Source organism: Micromys minutus (genome assembly GCF_963924665.1).
Source record: "Micromys minutus genome assembly, chromosome: 9".
NCBI classification, from domain to species: domain Eukaryota; kingdom Metazoa; phylum Chordata; class Mammalia; order Rodentia; family Muridae; genus Micromys; species Micromys minutus.
Window position 1 is genome coordinate 61414521 of NC_137978.1, and position 17210 is coordinate 61431730.

General features: G+C 47.4%; 1 protein-coding gene across 3 annotated transcripts in view; it reads right to left on the reverse strand.

The window, feature by feature from the left end:
- Positions 1-585: 585 nt before the first annotated feature.
- The window catches only part of UBE4B (ubiquitination factor E4B), a 97258-nt gene continuing 80633 nt past the window's right edge, over positions 586-17210 (reverse strand). For all 3 annotated transcript variants that reach the window (XM_080921589.1, XM_080921588.1, XM_080921587.1), the window contains 7 exons: positions 15200-15326; positions 13558-13702; positions 8436-8570; positions 6310-6501; positions 3638-3812; positions 2501-2647; positions 586-2028 (listed from right to left, as the gene is read on the reverse strand). In XM_080921589.1, the coding sequence (XP_080777715.1) occupies positions 1967-2028; positions 2501-2647; positions 3638-3812; positions 6310-6501; positions 8436-8570; positions 13558-13702; positions 15200-15326 (983 nt within the window). In that variant the 3' untranslated portion in view covers positions 586-1966. The remainder of the gene's footprint in view (positions 2029-2500; positions 2648-3637; positions 3813-6309; positions 6502-8435; positions 8571-13557; positions 13703-15199; positions 15327-17210) is intronic.

Consider the following 17210-nt stretch of genomic DNA (forward strand, 5'->3'; position numbering starts at 1 on the left):
GGATTGTCCTAGCGCCTCATGCATGCTAGGCAGAGGCTCCTACCAATTAAGCTACACCCTAACCCTGAGTAGGAACGGTGCCCTCAGAGACCTCTGAGGTAACATCGAGAGCCAGGCTGAGGGCAGAGGACACAGCCAAGTGAATCAAGAACCGAGTGCCGCAACTGGATGTGGATGGGTAAGCTTTCAAGGGAACCTAAACATTTAGTGGATCCCAGGGTAAGGTCACCAGGGTTGGCAGCAAGCCCCTCTATCCCCTGAGCCATCTCAATGGCCCCCAGTGCTTTGTCTTAAAGGTAGGTTATTTCTAATGGCTCCAGGAAGAACATTTCTTCACACACACACACACTTGGCTCTTGTGTGACCTTGTTTCTTTATGTGTATAAATGCTTTGATTGTGTGTATGTATGTGCATCATACGTGTGATCGGTGGCTGCCCGTGGGAGCCAGATGTCTAGTCCCCTGGAACTGGACTTCCAGGCAGTTGTAAGCTGTGGGTGTTGGGAACTAAACCAGGGTCCCTCTCTGCTCCTGTAACTGCTGAACCATCTCTTGTTATTTTCTCAACAATAGGATGTGGTTATATATCCCAGGTGAACATGGAACTCTCTGTGGACCAGGCTGACCTCAAACTCAGAGATCCAGCTGCCTCTTTCTTGGGAGTTCTGGGGTTAAGGGTGTGCACCACCATGCCAGCCTTCCCCACCCATTTCTTTCCACAAAGAGCCGAGTCACAGAAGGTTCCTTCTGAATGGGCATCACCGTTTATTGTCGTTTGTGTTGGGAACTGAACAGAACACAGACTGTGGAGAAGAGGAGAAAGGAAAAGAGGAGAAAGTATGTTTCTGAAGATTTCATTTCTTTAAAAACACTTTATGGTTTCAAATCCTTTTTCACCCCAAAGGAAATTCAAGAATTCAAGTATGTTGCGCAGGGAGCGGTAACACTTCTGCTTGCGTGTGCCTATGTGGTGCTATTTGTCCGGCATGTAAACAAGCGGACAGATTTCCACATTTCTTGCACCTTTTTTTTTTTTTTTTTTTTTTTTTTTTTGCTTTGGTAAGGCCAAACTCCAAAAGGACACAGCGTACAAAAGAACCCAGGGTTGAGGAACTCATTTATCCTCAGTAGATAATGGTGTTGAATTGAAATTGTCACATAGGATTAAAAAAAAAAAAAAACAGAAAACAAAACAACCCTCACCTCCCCCAAACCCCACAAGTCACATAAGTCCTGACCCCCGCCGCCAGCCTGCTGCTGCACCTGTTCCTCAGGATCTGAACTGAGGGGTGGTAGAAGGACCAGGCCACAGGGTTCTCTTCATTTGATTTATAAAAAAAAAAAAAAAAAACAAAAAAAAAAAAACTAAAGGGCTATTTCAAAAAAAAAAAAAAACCCTGAAATTCAAATTCTGAAAATATCTTGCCTTTTTTATTAATCATGTCATCTAACACCAATTAAAAAAACAAGTATGTGAATATGATATAAAAATACGATCCCCAGATTAACACTTTGTCGCAGGCACAGTTATCTCACAGAATACATGTTTGGAGGGCCGGGAAAGGAGTCTGGTTCTGTTTCTCTTTAAAAATCCCACAGCAGTGCAAGTGGGTGAAGGAGGGGAGATTCTTTAGCAGCAAAATGTCCGAGTTCTCTAGTCACATCGAAAAAACAAAACAAAACGTAAGCTCAGGGGGAAGCTGCCCAGACCCAGTCGCCACTAAACACTTCTGCTGCCACAGCCCCAGGGGCAACAGGCGCAGGGCACTTTACTATCGCAAACTCGTCCCTCAAGCTTTGACTGTTGTCACTTAAATATATGTACAGGATCCTCTTCTCGTTATGCCCCAATCTCCACTGCTTGGTCACACGGGGTGGGCTCTCAGGATCTGGCCACATCTGGTTACAGGTTGGAAGCAGCTTCGAGGCGGACTGGCTGGCTGGCACGGAGCGCGATGGGACACGCTCAGTGGTCACTGCTCTGCTTCTCTCTCATCCAGGCCTGGATCTGCTCCTTCAGCTCTGGCACTGAGGGAGAAGAGACGGGGGTTAGCAGCCCAGACGGGCAGGCTCCTTGGCTTGCAGCTCTAAGTGGAAAGAAAAGGGCTCATTCCTTGTGGACGCTGAGGACTATGGAAGGAGCCGTGGACAGGAAGGCATTTACGGTGAAAGGGAACAGACAGAGTGCTCTCCGTCTTTTCCATGAAAAGAACTTAAGTTGGGTACTTTCTGGATCCAATGTCCCTTTTACTGGTGGTGCTGGAGACTGAACCTGGAGAAGTACGCAGCTAGGCAAGGATTCTGTGGGTGCAGGCCTAGCCATCTTTTCTTAGGTTTGAGACAGTGTTGCAACTAAGTTGTCTGGACTTGCCATGAACAGGCTACCCCCTTCTGGCTCATCCACCCAAGTAGCTGGGATTACAGGCCTCCAGGCACCAGGCTTCTCTCAGTCTCCCTCATGGTCTGGCTGCTCTCGCTGTAAGGTAAGCTGCACTCCTACCTGGCTCTAGCATGCTCTCAGTCAGCATCTGCCGGTTGAAGGGGTCGGTGGGGGAGTTGAGCAGATGCCGCAGGATGATGGACCGGTCCATGACAGTACCAGACGGTAGTCTCACAGGATCAGTCATCAGGGTGTCCATCAGAGGGTCTGTGGAGACACAGCAGAACAAACTAACCCAATGGTGGGGGCTAATCCTGAAGAACGGAAGCAGACAGTTCCTACCAGTGGGACAGTCTCAGGGAGAGCTATGGAGCGAGAGCTGGGGGTGAGCAGCCCCTCAAGTCCCTTCATCTATGGGAAAGCAGCACACTGTGAAGGCAGATGAAGGTAGCCTTGCCTTCTGTCACTGCTGCCGGGAGAAGAAAAGAGCAAAGACAGACAGACAGATTGCCAGGCAGCCCACAGAGCAAAATCCTTTGCCTTAGAATCTGGACTCCTTCCCTATAATGGCAGAGCAGCCTTTAAAGTCTTCATGGTTATCTGAGGAAACCACACTAGGGACGGACAATGTAGGATGGATACTGCTGCTGTCCTCAGACACACCAGAAGAAAGAGGGTGTCGGATCCCACTACAGATGGTTGTGAGCCACCATGTGGGTGCTGAGAATTGAACCCAGGACCTCTGGAAGAGCAGTCAGTGCTCTTAATCACTGAGCCATCTCTCCAGTCCTGGATATTTAACAATTTAATTAAAAATGAAAACATTGTAATTTTAACTAAAATTTGTACACATAATTTTAGATAACTCTCTAGACTCGGCTACAGCATACCACCAAAGCATCAAGAAACACAGACAGTAGTCACCCCTGTGGTGGTTTGGATGAGAATGCCTCCCCAGGAGCTCATTATGTTTCAATGTGTGGACCCCAGTGAGCAGAACAGTTTCAGAAGGATTAGGAGGCATGGCCTAGTTGGAATGGGTGTGGCCTGTGAGGTTTAAAACCCCATGCCAAGCCTCCCTGCACTCTCTGGCAGCCTGCCTCCCCTGGGATCAGCACAGCTCTAGACCACATGCCTGCCTGCCTCCATGCTCCCTGTATCCTGACCTTAATAGGTTCACCATCTAAAACTGAAAGCAAGTCTCCAATAAAATGCTTTCTCTCCTATCAGAGGTGTGGCCCGAGCACGCAGACTTGCCTCTGAACTCGTCCGGGGCGTCGCTGTAGTCGATCTCCGCCCGGGCGTTCTTTGCCACAATTTCCTCCACCTTCTCCGCGAGAAGCTTGAACTTTTCTATTGCGATGGTGGACTTGATCCCTGCCTTCCGCATCTTTGAAATGACTTCTTCAAACAGCTCCTTGCTGTAGGATCGCTGGAGTGAGAACAGGTGAGATGGGGACACTTGAGAAGAAAAGCAGGTCAGGAAGGGCCAAGTGCAGTCTGCTTTGTCTTCTGCTCCTAACAACTGTATTGACACATCCCGTGTTCCCGTTTTCCCTACACTGTACTGTGCAAGGGTGTCCTGGATACAGTTACAGACACACACAGAATCACACGTACCAAGGTCATTTTGTGCCAAGGAAAAAGCTGCAGACTTTTTTAGACTTTAGGAGCTAAAAAGCACTTATTTTAAAATTTAGCTACTACAAAGAGAAGGAAACACGTTATTTCAGTTTGTGTCAGGCACTGTGCCCTGGAGCCATGAGACAAGGTAAACTCTAGTTTTCTTACATAACGGTGAACACAGTTAAAAAGTAACATACACTACTGCCCCGCTTCTGTTCACACTTAGGGAGCCTGGCTCATGGGAGCGGCACGGGCGCCCACCATGTGTGCTCCTTCCTTCTTAGCACTAGGGCTAAAGCAGAAGGGAAGTAAGTTCCAGACCAGGTAAGGCGAAACCTCAACAGATCCCACTAACAATCAAGAGCCCGTCACCAGGGAAGGCAGGGCACGATCACTGAGTCCAGCACTTCCTGTGCCACTCTTTCCAGGGCACTGGGCGGCTCCCATAAGCAGGTGACTGAGTCAGTCATAGACATCACCTGCCGGAGTGGGGACAATACACCGAGACAAGCCCAGCATGAATTCAGGCCCATCACCTCCCAGTCATGCCGTCTTCTGCAGATCCCTAATCTGCTCAAGCCTGATTCCTCAGGTGTGACACGGACAGTGACTCACTTCTGAGGGACCCGCTGTGTAACAATCACCAACACCACAAAACACGCAAGCATGCATGCTTTACAGTGCCCACTCGCTGACTCAGGACACAATACTAATAGAGGAGGAGAATGGCGCCTCCTCTCTAATCACACCAGGCCACAGAACACAGACCAAAGTCAGGCCCTGCCATCAAGTAAACACATGTCCACACATTTGCTCAACTGAAGACTTCATCTTCAAATGCCATATTTCCCTCTCTGGCCTGTGAGACTGCACACCTCAGACTCAGGCAACCTGACGCCATCTTCTCCAGATGCACCCCTACCCCCAGTGTAGAGAGATGGGCTAGCTGCAGTGGCTTCTGCTTCACTGGGGGGCTCTGCTGAGCCTGCTGCTCATCTTGTGACTTTGTGAGCAGGATCCACACTCACTCCTCTGCAGATACTCCTTAATCCATCTTCCTTCCCTCTTTCCTTCTAATGAGCGAGACCTCAGTATGGAGCCCAGATTGGCCTGGAACTTTCTATGTAGACCAGGCTGGCATTGAATTAAAAAAAAAGTTTGCCTGTCCTTGCCTCCCAAGTGCTGCATTTCAAAGCTTTTATTTCTAAATAACCACACAGGCCTGCTTCCTCTGCGTTTCCACCCTTCCCTCCCCTGTCCACACCTGTAACCCCAGCACTAGGGAGGCAGCAGCTACCCAGCAAGGCCGTGTCTCAATCAGTAAGAAACAACAAGAAGTACTAGCACGTGAACTCTTTCGATAAGCTAATATTAAAAAGGCAGTGTGTGGTTGCACATGCCTGTGAGCTAGCACTTGGGAGGCTGATACTGGAGGATCTTGGGTTCAAGCCAGCCTGCCTTAAAAAAACAAAAGAAAACAAAAGCCATCCTAAGAAAACAGAATTTGTAAGAAAACACCTTACTTTTTAACACCCCTCCTTTGGATCGGCTATGGAGACTGTCTGCGGATGGGTGACTTGTGACATGAGTTGGACTGGGATATGCTGTGCATGCAAAGATGGGAACCAACATACCACACTGTGAGCACTTAGGAAGAGGGTGAGAATATGGGTACAGGTTAGAGTGCCAGTCGCACTCCCTCTGTTCCACACTGTGTGAGCCTGGATATGGCTCTCCGCTCCTCTGTGCTCTGCACTCCGTATTTTAAAACAGAGGGTTTAACAGAAACTGTATCAGAGAATTCATGATTATCAAATGAGCGGTCAGAAGCGGTACACAGTAAACATGAGCCATCACTATGCTGAAGATTTGCCCAGATGTCAGGCATGGTGGCACACATCAATGTATTCAAGGGGAGAGTTTGAGATCAGGAGTTCAAGGCCAGCCTAGTCTACATGAGACAGCTGTGGAAGAATGAGCTAACCTGGCCCCCCAAAGCTCTCAGATGAAGAAGAGGAAGCAGTCACTGGTTGGAGGCCCACGCACTCACTGCGGCTGGCAAGCAGGGCACCTGGGAAGACCTACATTACCTGAGACACGCAAACAGAGTTTGGAAACAGAATCTATTTGGGGGTTTGAGGAATTAGGGTCAGCTCTGCTCGTCTTCCAAGGAAGCATCAGTTCATCTCCTGGACCAGGGGTGGTCCTCTGCTTCACGGTCACTGCGTTAACAACTTCTGAAAATGAGGCTGAACATACCGCACACGCACAGGGTCTGCCGTGACGCCTCCCTCAGTGCTCACCTGGTCATCAGCGATGGCTTTTGCGAAGCGAGCACAGTCCAGCTGTAAATAAATATCCGTCAGTTGGTCCAACAGCTTCTTTGGCTCAAAACCATACTTCTCTGGGTTTTCAACTTTCAGGTCCCGGCACTTGGGTCCACAGAGCTGCTGTAGGTTAAAGTTCAGCATGGCTGCTAATCGGGGACCAAGTTCCTAGGAAATGAAGGATAACAGGACAGTTCGAGCTGCTGGGAAAGTTGAAGACCAGAAACTCCCACCTCAGCAGAGACCTGGGAACTGGCTGTTTGATCTTCAAAGAACCCCTGAATTGTACTGAGCAGCACAAGCTAAAGAAAGCATTGTAATCCAACATTTTCCCTGCCATTGATCTGAACACCCCTCTAATGGAGGTATGGGCGCATAAGGATGGACACCCACGGACGTCTTCAGGAAAGACACAACTTTTGTGCTTAAAGCATCACTCCAAAGTCACTGAGAAAGAAGGAGAGGAAGGAGGAGCCTTCACTAGCTGTGAAGCTGCACTTCCGAATTTCCCCATAAACTTCTCAAGTCCCTTGCAGTCAAGCACATACTGTTCTAATCTACTTACTGGAGAGAAACAGAAGACACTGTCAACATTTCAAGTCCTGTCAGTGTGATGAAAAGAGCCAGAATACTAAGGATAAGTAGTCCACAAGCGTTCGTAGCTACAGCTGGGAGACACGGCTTCTGAGATCAGAAGGAAGGGTGCTGTAGACCAGACATTAAATACTGACCACCAAAGAGGTTCTTTAGATAATGAGGTCCTGGTTGAAGGACTGGGTTTACATATCTGATGCACTCTCAGCACTCCACACAGTTGTACGGAGTCTACTGCTGAGAAGCAAACAAACAAGCAAGGAAAAATGGTAGAAATACAGGCTGGAGAGATGGCTCAGCTTTTAAGAGCACTTGTTTCCCTTCCAGAGGACACAAGTTCTGTTCTCAGCACCAACATCAGCAAGCTCATAAATGTGGGTAACTCCAGCTCCAGGGAATCTAATGCCCTCTTCTGACAGCCAAAGGCACTGGCAAACACATACATACACTGTCCCCTTGCACCCACACATAAAGACAAAACACTATCTAGCCAATCCCAGTCAGTTTTTTCCTTTTGTAAATAAAGTTTTATTTGAATGTGGCCATTTGTTTAAAATAAAGCCTTGCTGGAAAATAGGTCTATGTCTAGGCTCTATGAGCACAGCTGAAAAGTTGCCTGAGACTCAGTCTCTAACATCTTTAGAGGACTTATCTCTAGCCTTTGTAAGAAATGTTAGTAAATCCCTTTGGTACTCCCTAAGGGAACGGGAATGTGGATGGTGAGCTGCTTCCCCCTGTTCCCTGCTGCTGTGATGACATCTGCTTAGTAAGAAACAGGAAAAGACCCTGGTCTCAAGCTGCAGACAGGCCCCTGTGTGACCATGCCTCTGCTGGAGGCAGCAGTGACTCACAAGGAGGAAGCACAGTAGTTACCCCACTCCACAGTAAAGGCACACATATGGAAACAGCTGCCCATGCTCTCCTTCAGTTTCCAGTCCCTGCACACTGCCACCCCACAGGGCAGCTCAGCTCCTTACTGGGGTGGAATCTCCAGTTATACTGTTCAGTCTCAACCTCAGAGCAGGACCAGGCCTGGAGTCTTAGTAATCAGGTGGAAACCATAACTGTCTCTAATCTACAGTGAGCCTCTGTCTGGTTCTCAGGAGTCGCTGGCCCCTCAATGTGGCTACAAAGTTCTTTAAAAAGCAGCAAAGGTCCTTTTCCTATTACTTTACCTAGTGTCCTCCAAGTCATAGTTTGTTACCTTACACTTCTGATACACAAAACACAGAAATCAGTAACAATGAAATTGTGTCACAAATCCTGATGCAAATGTGCTGCGTAATCAGAAAGAAGAAAACAATCTAGAAGTGAGCATTTTAGAGTGTATTTCAAGGGGCTTCATTTCAGTCCTGTAGAGTACCATGTGATGTGAATCAATAGATGAAACTGGGAACAAAATTTGAATTTTACTTTCTGGTTGCTGTGGTTAAAATTAACATAATCAGAGATATAAGTTCTGGACATAGCACCCCACAGATAATGCAAACACCCCAGTTTCTACTCACTGGCCTCAGGAACGGTTTCTGGACTTGCTTGGTGAGGAGATGGAACATGTCCACGGTTTCGGTCGCCAGGGCAAGATAAGAACGGGAAACGCGCTCGTCCTGAGCAAGCTGAGACTGCCGGGCCTGCTGCTGATCCTAGGAAACATCAAACCGTTGCCAGAGAAATCTCAGTGCCAGTCTGCTTACAACACTGTCAAGTGTAAAGTACAATTCAGGTGTGCTTACAGGTGTGCTTACAGCTGCAGAGGCGATAGGCCAGTGAGCTCTGAGAAGGAGGTAACGGCCACACCAGACAGCCAGTGTTTGCTCCTTGTAGGACGACGGGTCCTCGGGTGGCCTTGACACCTTCTGGCTACACCCAGCTGGCCTGTGCTAAGTACAGGCTCTACCACTGACCTACACCCCAGGCCTGGCCCATTACTGACCTCTCCTTCCTGGGCATCGGTGTTGTCAATGACAACAGCTGCAACAACCAGTCCTTCTCAGCCGTCCTAGTGCTGCAGCCCTTTTATTTAGCTCCTCGTGTGGTGAACCCAACCATAAAATTATTTCATTGTTATTTCACAGTTGTAATTTTGCTAGGGTTATGAATCATAATGTAAATATTTTTGTAGAAAGAGGCTTGTCAAAGGGTTGCGACCCATTGAATTAAACTATCAGAATACCCATGCTGGAGCTACAGAGAGGGGTTCACTGGCTTTAAAAACAACTTCACTTAAGTCATCAACATTTAATAAAGATATGAGACGGGCTAGAGATGGCTCAGTGGGTTGTAGCTTGCGCACGCAAGCATATAGGTACACAGGTCAAGGCCAGAGGACAACTTTGGGTCTTGTTCTTGGCCCCCCCCCCACAACTTTTTTAAAAAAATATAGTTTCTCTCACTGACCTGGAACTTGCCAATAGATAAAGCTAACTGGCCAGTAAGCCTGAATGATCCGTCACCACCTCCTCAGCAGGGGGGTTACAACTGTGTGCCACTACATCTGGCTTCAGCCCCCACCCCAGGGGAAGGGCAAACAGCTGGAATGGCTGCTACAGCCCAGCGAGTACCCTTTGGGCTGCTGCTGCAACCCGTGCCTGGTAGAGACTCTGCAGTTGGCTGGGGCACTGCCTACTTCTCTAGGGTGAAGAAAGAGCCTATTGAGGGGAAGCTGCACCAGGAAGGGCACTGAACAGCCAGGTCTCAATAGCCTCAGTGTGAGTCTGAGTGTCTCATCCTTTATTTGGAGATATCATGTAGGCTTAGTCTGAGGCAAGACAGACAACAGGGAATATTAAGGGGACACAGAAAGAGAAAAAAAGTTGTATTCTGGAATCAGCCTGAAACTTTAACACAACTGATTAAACAAAATCTTCTAGATACTAGTGCTACGGACAAAAGACATCTCAAAGATGTTACAACAGCAGACTGTTCTTGTTTAGGGTCAGACTGTGGGCTGTCCTGAGTTTAACTGTGTTCACAGATTCTCTCTCCCTTACAGCTAAGCAGTGAACTTCATAAAAGCACCTTACAATTACATTTACACAACAAAATTCTTTTAGGGTAAGAAATGAGCAAACCAGAGAGTGTGTGTGTGCATGCATATACACATATCTTATTTTTTCATGTGTATGGTGTTGTGCCTGCATGTGTGTCAGCGTACCATATGCATGCCTGGTATACAAGGAGGCCAGAAGAGGGTTGTCAGATATCCTGGAACTGGAATGTAGATGCTGGGAAACAAACCTCCGTCCTCTTTCCACCCCCTCATTCATATATTTTATTTAAATTTTAAATGTTAAGCTTTATCCTTGAAAATTAGAGTACTGTAATTTAAGCACAGAAACGCACACAGACAGACACACAAACAAAATCTCCAATTTGAAAGCATCTAAGATTAAAGCCTAGGCTCACAACTGAAAACAGAACATCTAAGAGAGCTCCAATCTCAAAATGCTTGTGCTTAAATCTAAAGGGTGTAAATAAAGCCCTTTATCTTAATAACCCCACTATCTTTGCTTCTGGATAGCCGGTCTTGACTTCTTCCCTGCACAGTAGCCAAGGCTCTGCTCTCTCCCCCAGCACAGGTATCTGAGTGGGAAGGAAACACCTCAGGGTGCTGGAGGCCATGCTGAGCTGTACCTCTTCCCTCTATGGCACGTCTTCAGGTGTGGAGCTGAAACACAGCAATGTCCCAGACACTCCCACTCTGTTGGGACTCAGGGAGACTTTGTACACCCCTTGACCAGACACAGAGAAAGGCTGACAGTGAATTGGGGAGGCTCTGAGGAGAGAAGGTCAAGAACAATAGCAAGATTGGGTTTCTAGGTATATAGCACTGTAGGAAGAGGGAAAGACCAGCGTGGGAGTAGCTGGAGGGGCAGTAGATGGAAGGGAGACAAGTGTCAGGAGCTAAGGGCAGAAAAGTGCACATGCCCACTAGGATTCCAGCCTCTGAGTGAGAAGGGCATCCCTTTGCTATGCACTGCGAAGGGTGGGGGCTGAGAGGCCAAGAGGAAGCTCCTGCAATAATGTGGGCAAGTTAGAATGGTGTCCTGGAAGTAGAAGGAAGAGGCCACACACTTCTGCCCTAAGTACTTCCATTGTCACAGGGACACAGCCCAGAGCTTTATCATGCTGGGCAAGCACTCCACCACTGACTAAAGCTTTAGCCATGGAGATAAAGGACAGGTCTAGATGGGGGACGGGGCACAGACTAATCATGGGCAACGCAGGAAACTGGTAGAAAAAAGCTGCCATTTATTAAGGTCATTGTGACTCAGAGAGGAGACCTAAAGGACAACTCGGAAAAGTCAGGACTGAGGCAATTAGGGGACAGCCAAAGCAAAGCAGGCCATACTGCTTAGACAGGAACGCTCTAAGCAGACAGCTAGATTTTGCAGGCTTTAAAATACAGATATTTAAAGCCCTGGAAAAGATGAGATCACCTGGCAGTGACTTCAAGCAGAGGCATCAGGGAATGGCTCTGTGAGGAATGTGAGGAACAGGGTTGGGGGCGGGGAGAAGGTGAGGATGATGAAGACAGGACAGACTGACACATAGGAATGACACGCGTCCCAAGGGTTAAATTAACAACAGTTTCTTATAGAGGTATGTTTCAGTATCCGGTTGGTGCCCCACTGAGAAATTACCCAGGGGCTACCATTGCTCCGAGGCTGGAGGATGAGGAAGTGAAAGGCAACCAGGAACCTCAGGGTCAAGGGTCAAGGAAGAGTTGTTTGTGAACACACCTTAGAAACAACTTGTGCCTTAAAAAAATCCATTAAGGGAAGAATCAATAGTATTGGTCTCAAGTAGATGCACTGACAGTGACAGAGAGAATGGGCTTCAGGCCCAGAGCCCAACTTCTAAGAGGTTAGCTGGTCTGAACAACACAGGTCCAACAAGGGCTGCGGAGGCAGTGGGGGCTGGGGCTGTGTGGGACACCGGCCATGTGACGGTCTGAATAGGAGAGTAGTCTAACATATTAAAGATGATTGAAGACTGTTTAGAAATGAACCCAGGGTGACGGGAGGAGAGTCAGTGGGAAAAATATAGGACCCAGTGGAAGACCTCCTATATCAACAGCAACAGAGGCAGGGGCTGTGGGGCCATGGCTGCAGGGAAAGCCATCCGTTCATGAACCCCCAGGTAGAATTCTGTGGAAGGAGCATGTGTGAAATTCTTATCACAGCAGCAGGAATACCTGCGATGAGAACCTCCTCTAAACCGAGTGACGGTCCTCACCTTTAACTCTAACAGTCAGAAGGCAGAGGCAAGAGGAGCCCTGTGAGTTCCAGGGGAAGCAGCATCACATAGGGGTGAGACTCTGCCTTAGGAAAAAGTTCCCTTACATGTTCAGTGGCCCACAGTGAAGATAATTTTTGACTCCTCAACAACAGGACTTCAACACTATCTCAGAGTGAGCTCAGCACCGCCCCTTCCCACTGCGGTTTCCCATGGGGACAGGGCCCTGTGGAAAGCTTTGACTCTGAGTGAGCCCAAGCCTACTCTGGCATTCTCAGGTTCCCATCGAGTCAGGAGAGGGAAGTGTACTGTCGCTGGTGCAGCGTGCATGGGACCTGGCAACTTTCTCTACTAAAACCCAGATCAACAGAAGAGAAAAAGGTCCAAGAGAGCCCAGCAGACAGAAACCTGAGAGTTATTTCTTGGCTATCACACAAGTCATAAGGCATAATACAAACAATAAACATTTCTCTGCACAGCTCATAATGCATTGGGAAAGGCTTCTCATCTCTTAAATTTAAGATATTATTTTAAGGGTTGGAGAAATAGCTTAGCAGTTAAGAGAGCTGACTGCTCTTCCAGAGGTCCTGAGTTCAATTCCCAGCAACCACATGGTGGCTCACAACCATCTGTAATGCAATCTGGTGCCCTCTTCTGGTGTGTCTGAAGACAGTGACAGTGTACGCATTTAAAAAAAAATTTTTAAAACTATTTTGGTGGTAGTTTTAGAATCCAGGGCCTTCTACATGTTAAGCTTGTGTTCTACTCCTGAGTTTTACTTCCACCTGTAAGGTATGCATGTGTGTGTTATAGATGCATATATATATATATTTGTTTTTATCTATATGAATGCATGTGTGCATTCTGTGTGTGAAGGAGTCCCATGAAGCTATAAGGTACCAGAACTGATTTACAGGCGGTGTGAGCTGCCTGACATGGGTGCTGGGAACTGAAGCTGGGCTCCCTGGAAGAACAGTTCAGTGCTCTTAACTGCTGAGCTGTCTCTCCAGCCCTCAACAGCTGGCTATTTTCAACAATGAGAATCTGGCTTTGAGGGGAGGAGGCCCAATAGCCAATCTTGATAAAGTAAGGAACATTCTTGCCTGAAACTCAAGCAGAGAGTGAACGTTTTTTTCTGGGGGTCGGGAGCACCACTGGGGACCATCAGCATGCCATGGAAGCACTCTACCTTCGAGCCACACCCTCTGCTCCAAGTCTTAGCTTCAGACAAAACTCTTTAAGAAGCATCGTCTCCTATCTCAAACCTGAAATGTTACTTTATAGAAGCCTGCAGGTATGTAGGAACGCCCCAGCCGTAAGTCAGACCTAGTGTCTCCAGGCAGCCCTCCCAGCAGGTCTGCAGAGCTGCGCAGGCGCAGAGGCCGCCCTCACCCGAGGCAGCTGCTCCCACTGCTCTTTGTTCTTCATCTCTTCCTGCACCTCATGGATCCGCTTCAGAGACTCCAGGCTTTCGTCCAGTAAAAAGGTGGTGTCGTTTATCAGCATATTGATATACCGAACGAACTGCTTTCCAGAACTGAAAGGGCAATGAGACAGTGTGTGGTAAACATCTGCTGGTCACGGAGAATGTGAGCCTCCCCAGGTATCAACCAGACTCCTGTGAGACTGCAAATCTTGTCACAGATGACACACACTGGAGTTTAAGGACTGCCAATCAACTCCCTCCTTAGATTTTGTTACTCTTTTTGGTGGCTGTTTTGTTTTGAGAAAGGTCTTCCTCCTACCCATGCTGATCTCTGAACTTCTTTCCTGCCCCAGCATCACAGAGCCAGGGCATCAGACAGGCGCCACGAAGCTCTAGTCCTACTATTCACTTCAATTCACTGTGATAGGCTCAGTCTAGTGGTATGCTGGGCCAAGGCTCCATGGCTGGTAGGAGCCAGCAGCCAAGCAGTCCAGAATTTCCTGAGCTGATTTCCTTGGCAGTTTATATTTGGCAATAGTTTGCATAGTTACACTGTGAAAAAGTAGCAAATGCTGAACTCTTCCCGCTGGAGAGGGTCACACTGAAGCACTGTTTTAAGTAGAATAAACCCTTCCTGGCCGGAAAAGGACCAGCACCAAGAATTACTAAACATGGAAGATGGAGATTACTGATAAAGCTATCCCTTTCACAAAGAAGATTCACTGAAGAAAAATTAGTTCCATAATATCAAAACAGGAAGATAAAAACTCATTCTATAGACCCCAAGCTTCAAGTCTAAGGGGACCCTGCTGGCAGCGCTGTAACGAAGGCACTGACTGGTGAACTGTGAGCTTCTGGAACTGACATTTAAGTGGCACAAAGAGAAGGCCCAATGTACCCAGCAGGTGTACTTAGGGCTAGAAAGCCCATGCCGGGAAGAGAAGGTCCCAGGAACAGGAAAAAAAGGCCTCCATCTCAGTAATGTGGGGACTCCAGGGCTTCCATTATCAAAAAGCAGTGTGGGCAGAGGCAGCTCACGCTGTGGCGGCACAGACTGGGAACTGAGTTAACACAGGACAGCCAGACTGATGGAAGGCCTGGTATGGGAAGGACGATGCAAGGGCTCAAAGTTTGCACTCATCTGTAAGTACTTGCAAATGATTTAGAGGAAAGACTACTGACCAGGCCTACACAGGCCCTGCAATTTCAAGCTCGCACATGGAGAGTTACTCACATGGCTTGGCACATAAGCACAGCAAATAAATTAAGTGGCAGCCTTAACCCAAGTGCTTCTAAACCTCATGTTTTCTTAACATCTCTGAGTCAGTCAGATAACTTCATTTACTAGGATATAATTCAGGGAAACACAAAATCACTTCACATATGCATTTTTCCAGAACATTCTCCCATGTAAGCCACTTCCAGTGTCAACAGCTCTAAAGTAAGCAGACAGTTACGTAGGTGTCTGCGCTCAGCAGTACCGTGCGGCTACTTGAAAGAGGCAGAAGCATAGAAAACAGTCACAGGAGTCCTCTGCGAAGGCTTTCAGCAGCCTCCTAGCTGTGATTTGCCAGAGAGCAAGTTGTGCCATTGGGGACCAATACTCACTTGAACTCCTCCATGAAGGTGCCATGGTGAGCTATGTTTTGCCAAAGGCTTTTAAAAATAGTGCTAATGTGGTAGCGAATTGTGAACTTGTCGTAGAATTCGCTGGTGGCTCCAGTATGCTCGACATCTGAGGAGGAAAGACAAAGGGACTCAGACAGACATTCTTTCTGACCTTCCAGATGTGTTACTATGACAACCATGGCAGGGCAGGACCACAGACCTGGGAAAACTCTACCTGTATCTCAGATGGAAGGCATGGGAGATTGTGACTTGACTTTCTTTTCTTTTTCTTTTTTAAAGACTGGGTGTCATTATACAGCCCTGGACAGCCTGGAGTCATAGAGTTATTCACCTCCCAGAGTATTGGAGTTAAATGTGCACCTTTCCCTCAAAACCTGATTTTAAAGACCAAAGTTTCACGATAAAAGTCTGCAATAGATACAACATCTGCAGCATTGTTAGAACACTGTCAGCTCCCGCACATCGGAAGCTCTCACAGGGCACCTGCTCCCAATGGCAGCTGTTAATTTGTAGAAATGCCACAGCAGATCACATGTGCATCTCTGGGCAGAAAAAAAAGAGGCTGAATTTTATATGTACCTCTTACATGACTATTGTAAATGCCTTTGTACCAGACACGTTTCCCAAGCACATCCTGAAGTAGAGAGATGCACACTCACAGCCCTCACACTCACAGCCCACGTTCCCACAACCAGCATCCCTTAACTCTGAGAGTAAAAACCAAACTTGGTTATGCAAATGGCTAACAGTGTAAGCATGAGAAGTCCCAAATGTATTACAAAAGGAGAGAACCTGTCACATGGAGGCAGTTACAGCTTAACAGGGACAAAGAGGGAATTAAAATGACCTAGCCTTTTAGCATAGCATGGCAAAACTGTTCCTGGCTGAACAGAGGTGAGGAGCCAGGAGAACAGGCACACTGCATGTGCTGAGGCAACAAACGGTGACTCTCTGAGGACAACTCGTAGTGAGTGTGTAGCTCATGCCTGCAATCCGTGAGTGGAGAGGCCACTCTGGGCACCTGATACGGTGTCTTAAATACAACAAGCCCCACCCATCAACATTTGGCAAACAGTAGCACAGCAATCAGTAAGCCTTCCCCTGGCCTATCAGTTCTGCTCAGAAACGCCCATGGGATCTTCAAAGACGGATTTCCAAGCATGACAAACCAAATACTTCATTTATTTTTATTTTTACAATACTGGGAACTGAACCTAGGGCCTTGTGCTGCTAGGCAACTGCTGTCCTACTGCACCACACAGAAGGACTGGTTTTGTAGAAAAAAATTATTAATAACCCAGATGTCTAAGACAAGCTTGCTTTAGATACATTATCTGAAAACCGCAGTTATGCAGGGCAGTGGTGGTGCACACCTTTAATCCCAGCACACTGGAGGCAGAGGCAAGTGGGTTTCTGAGTTTGAAGCCAGCCTGGTCCATAGATCAAGTTCCAGCTACACAAAAAGACACAATTAGGAAGACAAATGTGTAGTCTGGGTATAATGAGAGCCGTTTAAAAAGGGATTGAGAGCCAGCAAGATGGTTCAGTAAGAAGAAATGCTTGCCGCCAAGCCCGAAGATCTGAGTTCAATCTTCATGACTCACATGCTGGCAGAACAGAAATGACACCTGTAATTTGCCCTCATGTCTATTCATGCAAGAACTCCCCCCCCACCCCACACACACACTTATACACGCACACCAAATAAGAATAATACAACAGATCTGAAGTAAAATATTACACAGGCTCTGAGCACATTGGTGATCTGGGACACTATTTTCCAAAGTCTACATTTTGAGAGATGAAAACCCAGTTGTTTCATAATAAAGAAGTCTAAAGAGTTCCTAGCATGCTAAGACCTAACAGCATTTATGTACACTTGTTAAGCCAACTCTTCTTCGGATGAACTAAGTGCCATTTTATTATGTAAAAGTGTGAACAAAGGTGTCAGCAGTGATTCAAGCAAAGCTTGCAAAGGACAGAAAACTGG